A 14,725-nucleotide genomic window follows, 5' to 3' on the forward strand; every position below is an offset into this window, starting at 1 on the left:
ATTGTTAAGCAGGCAAGTCATTTTTTAGTCAATTTTTTTAGAACATACTTGGTGGCCATGCTCTTCTCATATCTCAAAATGGGCATGGTCGAAAAAAGATATTCCGAATTGTGTCAAAGTTACTGAGAAGAGAGGTAAGGAGGTCCCTCTGATTGTTTAAGCTTGATATTTTAAGCAAAGGAAATAATTTTTACCTGCTCCTTTTAAACACAAGAGTTTACAGGAGTATATTCTACAGCATTTAGTTATTAAACAGGAAATGGTTAGGGAGAGGTATTGATTAAAATAAAAAATCAATTTTATCGTAGAATACTTCAGGATAAGCATCTGTACTTCTAAAATCTCTGAATGTAAATATACCGTTAAAATTTGTCAAAAACCTACAGTCCTATTTACACTTACCGAGAAGGTGTATATGTGAATTATTTTTATTATTCTTTCTTTTTGCGTCTAGGCTGTTGAAGTTCATTTTTCCTCCTCAAAAAACAATCAAATTGCTGCAGTTAAAGATGCATGTAATATGGCTGGTTTAAAAGGTCAGCCTGTGCTGTTGTATGCATCGGAATTTTTAACTGAAGAAACTCTAATGAAGCTTGCTGCGCTCATTAATGATGGTGTGCATATTTATTGATTTATTGTTTTGGTAAATTTGTTATTTTTCCAAGGCTTGATTCATAGCAAGATAATTCTTTCGACTTGTAAACTGTTTTAGTCGGATGAAGAACCGCCTTGATGTTTCCACAAGGGTTTTCACTTTTTTTGAATACGTAAATTTCATTTTTTGTGATCAATTTGTTTATAAGAGAAATCCTTGCGACCGTGAGTAGGAAAGATTTCGACTCTCAAATGTCTGTATTTACTAAATACACTTGCACAGAGAAAAAAGTTTAACAGGTGAACCAATCTATGTAAGACTTGCTGGCTTGCAAAACTCGAACCGAGCCTTTTTGGGTTAAGGTATATGTGTGCATTCAAATGTGGCAACCAAACAACCCGTAAAATTTATGTATATCTCATTGTGAGTTGCAAACCACACCCTTTCCTTACATAAACACTCAATTTTCGTCTTGCCTTAACAACAGCTTGTCAAATAGCCTGTTTTTATCTTTCCATAATTGTCTTGTTTATTTTTAGGCTATTGTCCTGACCTTTACTCATCAAGCGAACTGCTTCTCATATGTACAGAGATGTTGCCAGGTGGTCTGAAAACTAGGAAGAAGGGTGAAAGCTATGAACGAGCTGAAAATCGTTTCTTTCAAAGAATAAAACAAAACTTACATATTGTTCTATGTGAGAATCAAGAAGGTTTAAGAAAGCTGTTAAATGTTTATCCTGTGTTTCTTCACAAAATGTTTTGTGTGGACGTGTATAAAGAATGGTCGAACGATGTGCTGCAACACATCTCTTTGAAGTACTTACTAAAACGAAGTGATAGCATGCAAGGTGTTAGTAGGAGAGATCTTAAACAGGTATCTAACGTGGCTGCTAAAATTCATCAAACCACACGGGAATTTACGAGTAAGATATTTACTGAGAAAGGAATTGAAGTCTATTCGCCGTTAAAGTTTTTTGAATTTATTGATTTGTTTACGAGGTTGTTTGGGTTAATGACAAAAAGGAATATGGTAAGTCGTTTCACCTTTAATTGCTTTTTCCAGGCAAGGATCCCATGAGTTTACGACACCTAGCTTGACTTTCCACGTTGTGAAAATTTACATAAGCTACAAAGAAAATTTCAATAAGAGTTATGGAATTTAAAGTTTTGTCAAATTAGACCTGATTTAAATCGATGTAGCTAATAAGAGAAGTTGATAGTGTAACCACATGCTATACTCGTGCAAATAATGCACGTATTTTTTTGTATTTTAGAAAAGGCTGCAACATGTTGAGAAAGGCGTTTCAAGAATAAACGAAGCAAAGCAAGCAATTGTTGTAATGTCAAGCGAGATAGAAGAACTTGCTCCAGTGATAGAAGTTACTAAGGGCGTTGTAAAAGAAGCTGAGAGAGAGATGAAAGAAACAAAATCATCTTACACGAAAATAAAAAATATTTGTCAAAAACAGGAAGAAAAAATCGAGCGTTTGCAAGTATCATGTGATGAGTTGAGGAATGAAACGAATCGTGATTTCAACAAGGTTTGTGATATATCGTCTGTTTTTTACATTGCACACGTTTCTTGGACCTACCTGGGACAGGTCCTATAAATTGCCCTGTGTCCGTCCGTTCGTTACCATCTTTTCTTAGGATTAGATCTTTAGTTTTTTCTATTATTTTGCACAAAAATGGAGAACAATAGACCCTCGAATATAACAAAGTCAATTTTTGAGTTTTTTTTCCGGCCCAATAATTGGAGATTTGAGGGCAAAATTAGTTAAAACAGTTCAAAAATACGGATTCTCTAACTTTTCTGGAAGTGAATTATTAGTTTCTTTTTGATGTTTTAAACTTAGGTAGGTTCATTGAAATTTCGCTTTTTTTATTCAAAATTGACAAGTTTTTGCGATATCACATGTTTGTTTTCTTTTTAATTTACGTGTCTTCATGATACCGCAGGTATTTATTGGCTTTATCATGTCTATTATTCTTTTTCTCATAGCAGAATCATTTTTTATTATGTAGTTAAGTCCTCTGTACGAAGCTGCTTTAGCTGCACTGTCATTGCTGGATTATCATGCTGTTGATGAACTTCGCAGTTACCGTGCTCCACCACAGGGTGTGAAATATGTTACCGACATGCTTTGCGTTATGTTTGGTGTTGTTCCCCAGTAAGTATTTTTAGCCGTTGCTAAATGAAGGTTGGTGTTAGTTGGTCCAATACAGCGCAGGCTTGCTACGCCTTCTAAGAATTTTATTCTCCTAAATTTTAAGTCTCCCTAAAATCCCTGAATCTCCTTTTTCTTGTTATTTAAAGGTAGAGTTTAGTCATCGCAAAAGGGTGAAAGGAAACGTTTCAAAGGTTATCACGCTTTTAAAGGCTATCATCCTTTTGAAGGTTATCACCCTGTTAAAGGTTGATAGCCTTTGAAAGAGTGATGGCCTTTGAAAGAATGATGGCCTTTAAAAGGGTGATAGCCTTATTAAGATATTAGTTTTCAAATGCCACATCTTAATTTTATCTATAACAATATACAAATCTTCTGAAATCTCCTTAATTTTTTTACGAAAATACCCGGATTTCCTAAAAAAGCTTGAAAATTCCCCTAAAACTTCCTCTGATCTCAAAACATTTGACCATAAAATAAGGGTGGCTACCACACGGCGTTAAATTAGACTATTAATGACTTTGAGTACGAACATTTTATTGCGAACACTGTTATTCAATTGGGCGTTCAATTGGCTTCCTTTAATTGGCACTTAACCAGTTAAAAATGTGTCATTAAATCAAGTGAGCTTTTTGCCAGCCTAAAAACTTCAGCAAAGAGCAAGGGATAGAAATTTTTATTTAAATCTACACTGTATTATATTTAGATGGGAGGAAGCCAAACTTCTTCTAATGAGAGATAAATTCATTCAAGATTTACAGTTTTACGACAAGGATCATATCAGCGATGCGATGTACGACAAATTGTCGTCCTTCATCCAAAACCCGTCATCGCAATGTAAGGAGTTAGTGAAAATCAGTCACGCCGCTAACCAGTTGTCGGTTTGGATTCAAGCCATTTATAATTACGCCACTATTTTACGGGAACTTCAACCAAAGAAGACTGCTTTGCAGGATGCCGAAATTGCTATCTTGCAGGTAGGAGTGACATTTTGCATCTTTAGTTTAAATAATCTGAGCTTAGTTGTTATTAAAAAGCCCAAAAATCATTGATTAGCATGGTTGGTGGTCCGTACGCACCTAACATTTTGGTAGCGTAAAAGTGTTTTCTAGTCCAATTCTATCCTTCTTCCTCTTTCTTCGTGTTATTCGATCTCATAAAAAATTAGGAATTATGACTGGGCATCTTTTAATTCTAAATACTACCTTCTCGTAATGCCTAAGCACATGTAGATATATTAAGACATTAAAAATTCTTTGCAATTTTTCATCATTTAACACTTGCTGTATCTACTTTTGGGTGTGGCACGCCAAACAGCAGATCATTTCTGACGTTTACTTATAGCAATTTTTTGCTGGATGACAGAAATAAGGACAAGACCAAAACCTCAATTAGCATGTGAGTTCTAATCATCAATGATGAAGTAGTGTGTCCTGCAGCCTGAAACTTCATGTTCGAAATTTTTATCACACTGGCATATCTATTTCTTATGTCTTACTCTCAACTACAGGCGGAGAAAGAACTTGGTGCTCAAAAAATGAAGTGCAGTAACATGAAAGAAGAACTAGAAAGCAAAATACAACACTATAAAGAAAAATCGAAAGTGTTGAAGTCTCTGCAAAGTCAGTACCAGGTAAAAAATATTTACAATTTTATTTCAAAAATAAGAAATATTAAGACTTAGGACCCGCAAGAATGTACCTCTGGGCAGTACATTGCGGACGATATAATTGGTTTTAGACAGCGAATTGTTGATAAAGTTTGTGCATGCTAAAATTGTTAGCTGACCAGAAGCCCTAACTTACCACAACTGTATCTATTTTGTGTTGAAAGCTTATCGAAGAAAGAGCTATTAAGCTGGTAACTTTAACTTTGTTCTGATGTATACTATTTAAATATACTATTTAAATATATCAATTTTATAGGAAAATTTTTTGTTTTAGTCCCTATGTAAGAAGAAAACACATGCCAACTCTCTGCTCAGTACAATGCAACCTTTCACTGATGATTGGTCTAAACATATCACTACATGTCACTCCCACATGTCATCAGCAATCGGTGACAGTATATTGACAGCTGCGTCCGTTGTGTACATGGGAATCTTGACACAAGTTCAACAAGAGGAACTAAATCAAATATGGAGGGATTTCTTCACCACAGATGGACTGCTTACCCGTGAAAATAATGACATGTTATTGGTTGATGTTTTAAGCTCAGATGAAGAGCAAGATGATTGGTTAAGAGCGAAAGAATGGACGGACGTGTCTACAATCAACCACGTGTTGCGGATAAGGACTATTAATCTTTTATGTGCAAAGTGCTGTCCATTGTTAATTGACCCGCAAGACGTAGGAGAGCGGTGGGTGAAGGTGATTGAAAATGGTTTGTGTGCCCAGGGTATGTGTTTTGTTCATAATATCCTTGAGAAAAATGTATTGTGGGAGTGTTAATGTTTAAGACAGATAAAATAGCTTCTCTCGGAAGGTATTATGTAAGTTGTATATACATGAGCCACGAATTCGGCTGCCGGTTACGAAATAACGGTTGACAGTCCGTGGAAAATTAGGGTTGATTGTGAGTCACTATTTTACATTGATGGAGTGTACAGTCCTTAATCAACGCCAGCTCTTTTTTTTATTTCTCTTTAATCTTTTAAACTTGTTTGCTTCAAGAAATTTGCATTTTTACTATTATCAATGAAAAATGTTTAAAAATTGTGCGCAGTAGCAAAATAAGCGTTAGAAAATCGACCCCGCTTTTTGTTGAAGTTCCAAGTTTTTGTCCCTTTTTGCATCTGCCTTTTTGATACCATGTAGAAAAAAATTTAACGCCATCTATGGGCGGAGTAGGAAGGTTAAATAAATAGGTCGCGCATTTCGTTGCACTTTGAACAGTTGTTAAAAAATGATCAGCTAATTATTTCTAATTGTATCAAACGCTATGTCTCACTTTTTGAGCTAGCCATTGTATAAATATCGTTGCTTAGATTTGCAGGACAAAGACCAGTACAGTGTCATCAGAACCACTATTTTTGACAAACCAGTTCAAGAAATCAACAAAAGTATTGCCAGTATGCAAAATGTAAGTGAAGTGTAAACAGTGCTGAAGACCTCTTATTGGTCAATCTAATGTAAAGTTATACCCAGGGTTTTCACATTTTAAGTATTGGCTCAGAAAAAAAGATGGAATTTGTGTCAACAACCTTATTAATTTTGAGTGAAACCTCTCTTTACTAAAACGATCGATATCGTGATTTCACGTCTCCCTGGATAATTTTGGAAAACAATGTGCATGATCCAACATTGTGCAGCAGTTTATGTTTGGACTCTGATTAGTGTTGTTAGTTGAATTCAAATTCTCTTGGTATATTTTTGCAGGATATCGTACCTACTAATGAAGAAGGTATCAGTATTTTCAACGCAGACGATTTAGATATTGGTAAGGTTGTGTCTTTAACGTGATTATGTTTTGTTTAAGACATGATAAAAATGTCACCATAGCATAAGTACTAAACACATTAGGTCAATTTCTGTTCACTTTTCTGTTGTAGATGAAAAGCTGACGTCAGCAATGTCCTCTGGACGTCCTGTTTTTGTCAAACATATGGAAAGAATGAAAGAAGGCTGTATGTTGTCACAGTTCATTCATCAATACAAAACTTCTGTGGTCGGTAATGTCGTTACTATCGGAAAAAGACTCTTCAAGTGTAATCCAGGTTTTAGGTTAGATCTTTGGTGTAAGAAACTTGTCATATAGGGCTTAAAACACTGTGTTTTAGTTGACTAAAATACATGCATTTTTCAATGATGATAGAAAAGTGTTAGGGTTGCTAAAAATAAAAATTGGTCCTTGATACGCACATTCAGTGAAATTACAGCCCCCTAATTTTGTAATTTTTTACTATTTAAACAAGAAAAATCCCTAAAAATGACTAAATTGTTTTAAATTCTCTAAATTTTCACCTTTTTTTGATCTCACCTATGTTTAAACTGAATGTAATATGTTATCAGACAATAAAATTTTATGATTATTTTTTTAAGCATCGCGCTGTTTTGTTCTAGGTTAAACCCTTCGTTGGATTTATTACGTATATAAATGCACCTTCAAACCTAAAATTTCTAGGCATTTGATTAACATTCAAAAGTGTTTAGATTTTAAAGGAACTTTTCCGATCTCCTAAGTATTTTCAAGAAAGTTGTTATAACAGCCCTGTATAAATGTGGATGAGGAAATTACAGATTTATGCGGTACATCTGCATGCACAAAGAACACGTAATATTAATATCTCTTAAAGAATTTTTATTCGTGCATTTCAGATTATATCTTTCGGCTTCCGTAACTATGGAGTTTTTAAACAAGGAAAAGTTCTTGTTACCGCTACACAGAACGATACCTATTAATTTGGAATTCGAATCATGCTCACTAACCGGAATGTTGCATCAGAAAGTGATTCGCGCTGAAAAACCTGAGTTAGAAACACAAATTCATCGAATAAACTTGGATGTCTGTTTTCTAAGAGATGAACGAAAGTCTTTACAGGTTCGTATACGGCTTTGCTGGCATTGAGTTGTTGCGTTTGTAATGAAATTTGCGAGATTTGCATATATATCTAAATATCTTTTACAATGTTCCATCAAGACTGCTCTCCACTGGCATAAAAAACCTGCGAAGACCTATTGAGTGTATGATTTCCATCTTAATGTGAACACTAACAAGTGTATAAAAATAAAATAACGAGGAGAAGTTGAAATTGATACAGCTTTTATCAACCTTTTTGTGACTCTTCAAATCGGCGCTAAAAAAACTACCTAAATTGTCTTACGTATTCACATGTTTTGGTAATTTTTAATGTTTTTACGCATCATTCTTTTGTAAATATTTTTATGTGTGTTTTCAGGAGCAGATATTAAACTATGTTACGTCTTTACCATCGAAGTTATTGGAACAGAAGAATATTTTGGATTTTATGGGGTTTTATCAAGAAAAGTTGCTGTTAACCGAAGAAAAGTATTTTGAATGCAAGGTAATGTAAATGCCAGAGCAAGCTACTGTCAAACATTCTAAATAAAAATTCTATTGTTACGCTGGATATTAATTCCCTGACCACTAGTACCACTCCCCAAGGTTATTCTAGCAGCGTCAGCAAACTAGTACCAGTCCCCAAGATGTTTTCATGTTTATTTTAAATGTGTTTTAACTTCACTATAGTGTACCATCGCTTCTTGAGTTTTTATGACTTTTTTAGTTGAGAAAATAGGTCTATATATAATTAAGTATGCATTCAAAGTCCTGTATAATCTCATCCCAATCAATTATACTATTAATTTTGTTGTTTTAAACCATGTCACTATAGAAATTGATAAAAAATATATCCAGTTAAAAATTGGGAAATTATTTTCTTTTTGTAAGTTCCTTATGCCACAATGATCAATTCTTTTTGCCCTATAATTTACCTAAATCTTAGTTGACATTAAGTTTCTTATGAAAAAAATAATTGGTTTGTAACAAAATTACATACTTTGTACATACAATGTGTTTCTGTCCCTTAGAAGTTAGTTATAACAGATGTTCTCTTTATCAATATTTTCAGACGTATTTGGACAACATGATGAAGGAGATAAAAGATTACAAAACACTTGCTGTGTACTCGGCTAACATATACGCCATCTTGCAGAAACTATCCCGCGTGCATCACCTGTACAATTTTCCTGTTCACGCTTTCATGAGCGTATTTGATGAAACTTTAACACAAAGTCACGCTACAAAAGCAGCGGCATCAAACGTGCTAGCAAGAGCTGAAGAGATGAAAACAAGTTTTACTGGAATTATGTTTAAACGAATATCAATGTCAATCTTTTTAGGTATGATTTTTTATATCAAGATGTCGTTTGTTTGTATGCTCCAGTTGAATAATTCAATAAGGGCTGCGTAACCGTGGCTATTTTGATTGCTTGACTGGTTGACTGTTTCAGCTGGCTGTTTGGTTAGTTGGTTTTTATTGCTTTCATTAAGCAAACAAATGGCTGTTTTAATGGATTCAATAGCGTCTTGTTTTTTTATACCTGTAACTGAGGGAAGTTTTTTAAACCTGCCTAAACAAAAAAAAAAGGAGGTTAGAGTGCGTCTTAAAAAGTATTGATATTGTGTTACAAGTGGTTGATATTACACCAACTTTCCTATTTTCTCCCATGCTATATCCCATGTTGGATTCATGCAGTGCATATTATACTGACCGAAATGACACGGGAACTTGAGAAAGCTGTAAAGTAGAGGACGTTTTATTTATTTTGCCTTTGATTTTTAAAATGACTAGAAAACGTTTTCCTTATTACTCCATTTATATTTTTTTCTCAAAAGAACACATATTCCTGTTCCCGTTATGTATTGTTCTCGAAAAAGTTAAAAATCACACTGCTGTTACTGAGGAGGAGAGATGTTTATTTTTCACTGGATTTAATTTCTCCATCGCTGAATCCTGTGCATTTGACAGACCACATTGGATACAACAGGAGGTAGTAAGCTATTTTGTTAACATTAGTTGTAAATTCATCGGGTTCGCCCGCGTAGTGCATACCTATTGGGCATTTCTATTTCGTGCATTTGTAGCATAAAGTAGCGATTTGGTAGACATTTTCTGCTGTGTTCTAAAGAGCAATAGCTTTTAATTACTGCCTCCCTTCTAGGTGAAAATATTCGTTATTGTGCGTTTTTTTAGTCTTGGAAAAGATTTGTTCATCTATCTTATACGGTTCCCTGTTTTAAAAACTTGCTTCATAGTTTAACCAAGCGAACACATGAATGGGAAGAATATTTTGAGGTACTTGTGTTTTTTGAACCTTGAATTTCCACTTCTGTTTCGGTTACCGTTCAAATAGTAAAAAAGACATTCCACGCCATCTTTGTACTTTTTTCTACTATATTCAAGCTTACTTTTTAAGTAAAAGACATACAGTGGAATCCCTCTAAAGCGGACACCATTGGTGCAAAAAAAAGTGTCCGCTTTAGAGGGATGTCCGCTTTATAGGAAGTTGACCAAAAAATTAGTTTTAGACCTAATTTTGACCAAAAAAGCTTTTTTTGTAGTACTGGCGGGTATCATGGGGTGACTTGCAACACTAGGGTAGACGGCAACATCAATAGATTTAGCTTATCGAGCAAAGAACCCAAGTTGGCTGTGTAAAGTAAGTTTAGCAGCTCAAATTTGTCGGTGTTGCAACCAACCTTTAAGTGTTGCTAAGGTTATAAACTAAGAAACCAAGTTATATTACGAAGATATATTTCATTTATCTTATAGGTCTTTCAATACACGTTTTTCTCCCTATTTGAAATAATCTTTGATTGAGGATTGTTTTCTATTTTGAAGCTGAAGTTCCTCAATCTTTTTCGTAATGGTTGACAACATTTCTTGGCATGTATCATCAAAAATAGTAGATCGCTTAATTTTATCAAGCATAGTGATTAGCTCGGTGAAACCAAGCATTTCTTCTTCAACCACGTCTTCACTCTCATCATCATCCTCGGAAATCTCTTCGACCTGACATGCCATCTCTGGATTTTCAATTGCGTTAATGCTAGCTTCTCGGATTTAATGTCGCCAATTTATTTCTAATTCGTTAATTCTTGGCTCTGAAGCTGGAACATCGGCGTCAAAATCGATGTATTCTGCAGCAGACATATCTTCAGTTAATTCCTTCACCAGAGCTTCAAATTCCAAGTCATCTTCTTGATCTTCCATCAATTCACTTTCTCCTTGAACTACGCCACATTTCTCGAAACAATTTTTGATGGTCAAGTTGGTTACTTCTTTCCACGCATCTTGAACTCATTGAATAGCCATAAGTATGTCTACGCTCTTGATAATTTCAGTTGCAGATTTATTCTCCTGGATCCTTGCAAGCACGTATTTGACCAGTCTTTTTCTGTACTTCACCTTGAAGTTTTGGATGATCCCCGCATCGAGTGGTTGAAGCCTTGAAGTTGTGTTCTTCGGTAAGAAAATGATTTTGATTTGTGAAAACTGGCCTATCATTGACTCCGGATGACAGGTGGCGTTGTCCAGAAAAAGAATAACTTTTCTGTCCTCAAATAAAAGTTTTCTGTTAAAACGTGCCAGTACAGTTTCCATTACTTGAGATGTCATCCAAGATTTAGGATTTGAAAAGTAGTGAACGTTAGCTGGACGCGATGGATCTTTCAATTTTTTAAACCAACGCGGGACTTTACTCTTCCAGATATCAACAGGCTGGTCGATCTTTTCCCCAGCTGCATTTACAAAAAAAGCGACAGTTAATCTAAGCTTTGACTTTTTCCCACCTTTTGCTTGTTTTCCTTTTTCCACTAACCCTTTGGCCGGTAGAGCTTTAAAAAAACAGCCAGACTCGTCCATGTTCCAAATATTTTCTAGTGAATAACCTTCAACCAATTCTTTGATCCTCTCCATCCAGGAAGTAACCGTTTCTGTAGAAACGTCACCAGCTTCACCAACAATACGACGTTCTTTGACGGAATATGTTGTTTTCCAACGATCCAACCAACCGTCAGAGGCGGAGAAATTATCAAAATCGCTGTTCTGAAGTTTTTCCTTAATTTCCAACGCCTCCTCTTTAAGCATTACACCATTAGGGTAGATGTTAGAAGCGCAACATCTTTTGTACCATTCGAATAAGATCTCATTTATCTTGTGATACTTGCCATGGCGGTTACGTTTTTTTGTTTTCTCACGAAAAATTTCATGTTGTTCACGAATTTTCTTTTCGTCTCTTAAAATATTTGCTGCGGCTGTCTTTCCAATCTTGTAAATGTCTCCTAGTTTTCTACATCCAAGTTTAGGATTTTTTTTGGCGAAATCCAAAAACTTGATCTTATCATCTAATGATAAAGTTTTCTTCGCTAGTTTACCAGCAAGCTGCTGCTTCGACATTGCCATGTTGAATGTGCCTGAAAGACAGTTAATAAAATAATAATAATAAATAAATAAAATGCATTAGAAATTCAAAATTCGAAATTCTTTCCAGTTTAAAATTTTACGCTGCAATGTCTTCACGATTCGAATGCTATTTTAAAGTTAAAGAAACTGAAGAGAACACAGATATGTCGAACGTTCAACTAAATGAGATGCTTCTCAAAAACATTGACCAACAGATTGAGATTATCCTTATAAAACAGAAAGAATATCGCTTCGACTCGTTTATCCGTGGATACCATGCTTACATGGACATATGGAGCCCAAAAGTCGGAGAAGAGAATTTTTGTTTAAAAGCGGAAGAAGATAACGAACATGACAAGTTTGCTGTAGCTGTTACAGATGACGATAAAGTAGTTGGGCACGTCCCTAAAAACCTTAGCAAACTATTCAACAAATTCATGTCGCTTCCTAACTGTACCATCGGATGTAAAGTGACTGGGAAGCGAGTGAACCGTGGTGCTGGCTACGGACTAGAAATTCCTGCCCAGTACCAATTAATTGGTGTTGAAAAGGCAGTTGAGTGGGCCGAGAAAAATATAAGAAAAGTGTTGGACTCGGTAAATAACAAAACTCAAAGATGTACTAAGTAAAATGGTTTAAATTTTAAGAAAAAGTGACATTTCATCTCGTTATTTTTCCATTGTCCGCTTTATAGGGAGTGTTTATAAGGGAAACTGTCATTTGGTGCAAAGATTTTTGTCCGCTTTATAGAGTGTCCGCTTTATAATCGTCCGCTTTATAGAGATTTTTTTATGAGAGTTTGACCTAAATTCTGCCGGTGCAAAAATTTTTGTCCGCTTTAGAGGGCTGTCCGCTTTATAGGGTGTCCGCTTTAGGGGGATTCCACTGTATTACTATCTAATATATCTAATTGCTTCTATATATATGTGCCTCGATTACTTTTTTAATCTCCCTCGATAGTACAAAAAACAGGAATAGTAAAACAAAAGGTGTTTTTTTAGTCAATACCAATGATGGTGTGTCCGCCTTCGTTTGAAGAAGTAGATATGCACAAGTTTCATCTCGCGTTACTGTGGCTTGCTTATGATACATCGCTGGTTTGTTTGTTTCTAATTTACTTCTTGTTTTTTTTTGTGGTTTGTGTGTAAACTGTCTTATTAGAAATAATGAAATACCAACTGCTCAGTGTCGGAGGACAGTAGGAAACTCCTGGTAACATTAGGATTAGAGCATTTTTCATATCGATTAGTGATCTCCTCCTGTTTTTTAATTATTTTAAATACTTTGACTCTAGTTTTTGGTAAAAAAGTTAGTTTCTTGTCAATGTAGTGACGCATGGCCGAGTGACTATAGGTTCGCTTTAAAATCACGTGATTCAGTTCAGTCAACAGGGCGGGTATGTTTAACAAGTAGCTTTACTGCAAATATGGGTTAATCCATGCCACGTGAAAGAATTTTAGTAGGTATTGGTAGGCATTGCAGTGTAATCTAATGTGAGCGTCAATAACATAGGAACCACATTATTAAAACTGAGGTAGCTATCCTGTATAAAAACTCAGAATACTATTACATGCGTGAGAAATAAAAAAATATTCAGCTAAAATAACACTACGGGGGAGGTATTTTATAGTAAAGCGCCTACGCGAAGACATTTGAATGTACAGTCATAACTCAGGACCTACATTGATAACACTGGAGTAGTTATTCTGTAAAATATTCGGAATACATCTACATTTGAATCAACTGAGAAAGTCTTGCGTATAGATCAGCAATATATGTGGAATATAGCTAGGACTTTTCTAGTGTTTCTTGTTTGATATCTAATTTTAGTTAAATTGTACCGTTTAGTTACCAGTTATATGCGAGAATATGATTTTATGCCATCTTGGTCCTGATTTTCTCAACCTTCCAACGTTTGACGCCAATCAAATCATTTCACACAGCCTCTCTTCGATGATTAATATTGTTGTGTTGCCGGATAACGAAAAACCAGTCATCCAAGGTGAGTTTTTTTTCTTTTCGCAAGTGAATTTCAATTCGATAAGAAGATATATAACGGGACGAAAGTTTGTTAGTAGTTTTAAGGCGACCAGGAGAACTCCAATATTAAATCAAAAAATACTCAGAAGTGATGGAAAAGTAGTGGAAATAAAAGAGTGCTTTGATATCCAATTCAAGGATATCTACATTTTAGTTATGGAAAAAAGGTCATAGAAAGGTCTGAGTAATGAAAATAATATTAACTGGCAATTCTGAGTTTTTTTTATCGTTTTCTTGTCTCCAAATTAAAGCGAGGAAAAGAATTATATACCGTCACTGAATCGGTGCATGTAGTGATGGATAGAATGTTAAGGAAACATGATTTGGTTAATTTTCGCTTCCGTACCACCAAAAGTTTTCCGTCTGTTTTAACTGTAATTTTGCTGTGAATTTGCTGAAGATTTATGTTGCAATAACGTCGTTTGGCTAGCTGTGTCTACACGTCGACCACACGGCTAAATTTAACCTGTAACTTGAAGTCAGCCCAACCTTTTATACTGATTTGTAGTTAATAAAGTTATCTATATATCAAGCGAAGATACATTTTTAGAAAAAGTTTAGCATCGCATGCCATTGCCTAATATTAAGTTCGCCTTTGTCTGTCGTCTAGATCCATGTTTGGTCTTATCGAGATTTGCTGACGAGCAAGCTGCTTCAAGTGTTTCGGTGATCAGCATAGGTGAAGGAGAGCAGATTGGTCATGCATCGCGAGCCATTCGTACTGCTGCTAAGCGCGGAGGTTGGGTGATACTTCAAAACTGTCATTTAATCAAAACGTGGCCACGAAAGTTTATGAAAGAAATCATGGTGAATAAAACTTCCTTTTTTGTTTCTTTTTTTTTTGTTTTTGTTTTTGTATCAAATTCTAGCAACGAAAGTCTTAATTTTTAAATAAGTTTTTGACCAGGCTTTTACTGTCATTTAAATCACAGAATTACGTAACTATATCTGTCAACTGGAACAAGATTTCTCTTTTTGAAAAAGGAGTTTACCAGA

The 14,725-nt window shown here is 35.1% G+C and overlaps 1 protein-coding gene across 7 annotated transcripts in view; it reads left to right on the forward strand.

The window, feature by feature from the left end:
* LOC130622282 (dynein axonemal heavy chain 1-like) overlaps positions 1 to 14,725 on the forward strand; it is a 55,150-nt gene that overhangs the window by 36,215 nt on the left and 4,210 nt on the right. For 3 of the 7 annotated variants that reach the window (XM_057437722.1, XM_057437724.1, XM_057437723.1), the window contains 19 exons: positions 42 to 134; positions 455 to 614; positions 1,135 to 1,625; positions 1,870 to 2,136; positions 2,621 to 2,766; positions 3,470 to 3,740; positions 4,274 to 4,396; positions 4,707 to 5,160; positions 5,750 to 5,844; positions 6,141 to 6,201; positions 6,314 to 6,485; positions 7,080 to 7,302; positions 7,661 to 7,786; positions 8,354 to 8,624; positions 9,121 to 9,275; positions 9,479 to 9,580; positions 12,691 to 12,786; positions 13,538 to 13,691; positions 14,340 to 14,536. In XM_057437722.1, coding sequence (XP_057293705.1) covers positions 42 to 134; positions 455 to 614; positions 1,135 to 1,625; positions 1,870 to 2,136; positions 2,621 to 2,766; positions 3,470 to 3,740; positions 4,274 to 4,396; positions 4,707 to 5,160; positions 5,750 to 5,844; positions 6,141 to 6,201; positions 6,314 to 6,485; positions 7,080 to 7,302; positions 7,661 to 7,786; positions 8,354 to 8,624; positions 9,121 to 9,275; positions 9,479 to 9,580; positions 12,691 to 12,786; positions 13,538 to 13,691; positions 14,340 to 14,536 — 3,657 coding nt within the window. Of the gene's footprint in view, positions 1 to 41; positions 135 to 454; positions 615 to 1,134; positions 1,626 to 1,869; positions 2,137 to 2,620; positions 2,767 to 3,469; positions 3,741 to 4,273; positions 4,397 to 4,706; positions 5,161 to 5,749; positions 5,845 to 6,140; positions 6,202 to 6,313; positions 6,486 to 7,079; positions 7,303 to 7,660; positions 7,787 to 8,353; positions 8,625 to 9,120; positions 9,276 to 9,478; positions 9,581 to 9,846; positions 10,565 to 12,690; positions 12,787 to 13,537; positions 13,692 to 14,339; positions 14,537 to 14,725 lie in introns of those variants that run through there. The other 4 variants (XM_057437726.1, XR_008981037.1, XM_057437725.1 and 1 more) reach the window with 4 other exon arrangements.

This window comes from Hydractinia symbiolongicarpus, chromosome 12 (genome assembly GCF_029227915.1).
Source record: "Hydractinia symbiolongicarpus strain clone_291-10 chromosome 12, HSymV2.1, whole genome shotgun sequence".
NCBI lineage: Eukaryota > Metazoa > Cnidaria > Hydrozoa > Anthoathecata > Hydractiniidae > Hydractinia > Hydractinia symbiolongicarpus.